The sequence below is a fragment of the Cyprinodon variegatus genome, unplaced genomic scaffold, assembly GCF_000732505.1.
Source record: "Cyprinodon variegatus isolate N-32 unplaced genomic scaffold, C_variegatus-1.0 Scaffold1501, whole genome shotgun sequence".
NCBI lineage: Eukaryota > Metazoa > Chordata > Actinopteri > Cyprinodontiformes > Cyprinodontidae > Cyprinodon > Cyprinodon variegatus.
Genome location: NW_015151954.1, coordinates 101,672 through 102,995, shown reverse-complemented (window position 1 = coordinate 102,995; position 1,324 = coordinate 101,672). Strand labels below are relative to the sequence as shown.

At 39.3% G+C, this 1,324-nt stretch overlaps 1 protein-coding gene across 1 annotated transcript in view; it reads left to right on the top strand.

The window, feature by feature from the left end:
- The first annotated feature begins 73 nt into the window (after positions 1 to 73).
- The window catches only part of slc35c2 (solute carrier family 35 (GDP-fucose transporter), member C2), a 17,322-nt gene continuing 16,071 nt past the window's right edge, over positions 74 to 1,324 (top strand). The window contains 1 exon segment of the mRNA XM_015403458.1: positions 74 to 172. Coding sequence (XP_015258944.1) covers positions 74 to 172 — 99 coding nt within the window.

Sequence of the window (1,324 nt, the reverse complement as noted above, 5' to 3'; positions counted from 1 at the left end):
AAAGATGCATTTGTTGCAAAGTAGAACTGGTAGAATATAAAGTTAGAATCGTGAGGCAGGAGAAAGTAATATTATGGTCCAGGAGGTGGCGGCAGTGAGCTCACCGCCCAGAAGCCAAACCAAGAAGAAGAAGAAGAAGAAGAAGAAGAAGAAGAAGAGCGCGGACGCGTCTGTTCTGCCAGAGAAAAGAAGCAGAACAAAGTCCGTCATGTAGTCACTAACAGACGGTGAGTGTTCGCAGTAGTTTGCATTTTCAAATACTTTAATCTTCAGTCGGAGACATTTTGTTTAAACAGATAAATCTGTCTCAGTCTAAAACCGCCGCTGTCCAGCTGGTTATAACTCGGACAGGAGGCTCCGCATCATTTTCACGCCGGCGCACCGCCCGGATAAGCCGATTAGTTCCAGGGCAGAGGAGACATTTTCAGCGGATGTTAACAGAACATAATATTCCCCAAACCAGAGTAATCCGGTTTAGCGTAGCTGATCGGTCATCAGGGTGGAGCCTCAGCGAACAAATGATTAGATTATTTATCAGCAGGTTTGGTGCCGCCATGAAGCCAGAGGCTGATGTTACTCTGGCTGTGGTGATGGGGCCGTCAGGCTGGGCGGAACTTCTTCTGTTTATAGTTGTTTAATGGTTTTTTTTTTCCAATGCAATTTTATTTGTTTCTGCAAAGAACATCACAGAGCAACCTTACTGCACTACAGGTAACCTTAGCAACCATTTTTACAGACATTTTCAACAGGTGTAAATTCAGATGTTTAACAGTTCAGTAAATGTTGGACAGTAAGGAAGAAAGACAAGAAAAAAAGTAGAATAAATAAAATAGTACATCTATTAACTAAAAGTAAACACTAGGGGGAAACAGCTGTCTAAATAAGAAGATTAAAAAGGACAAAAGCTTCTCTAGTTTTGATTTCTTTCTTATTTTCTGATAATTTTTTGCTGTCAATATTGTTTAAGTTGCTGCTTATAAGCAGTAATGCCGGTTTGGAGCCTTTATATTTACATTTATGTATAAAAACCTGGCCATAATAATAATCAGGTCAATTAAATATACCTTATCTGATCTCTTTGGTTGAGACTTGCAATTTCCCTTAATGCCGAATAGTAGAGTCTTCCAAAATAAAATAAAATCTTTGTCTATTTTCTCTTAATGAAATAATAAATGTGGTTCCAGAAGGACTGGATTAGTGGGCAGGTCCAGAACAGATCATCAAGTGTTCCAGGATTATTACAGCAGAAGCTGCAGGAGACATCAACGGTTTTAAAGTGTTTCTGGATAAAGACTTTGGTACGATAAATGTTCTGGATTATCTT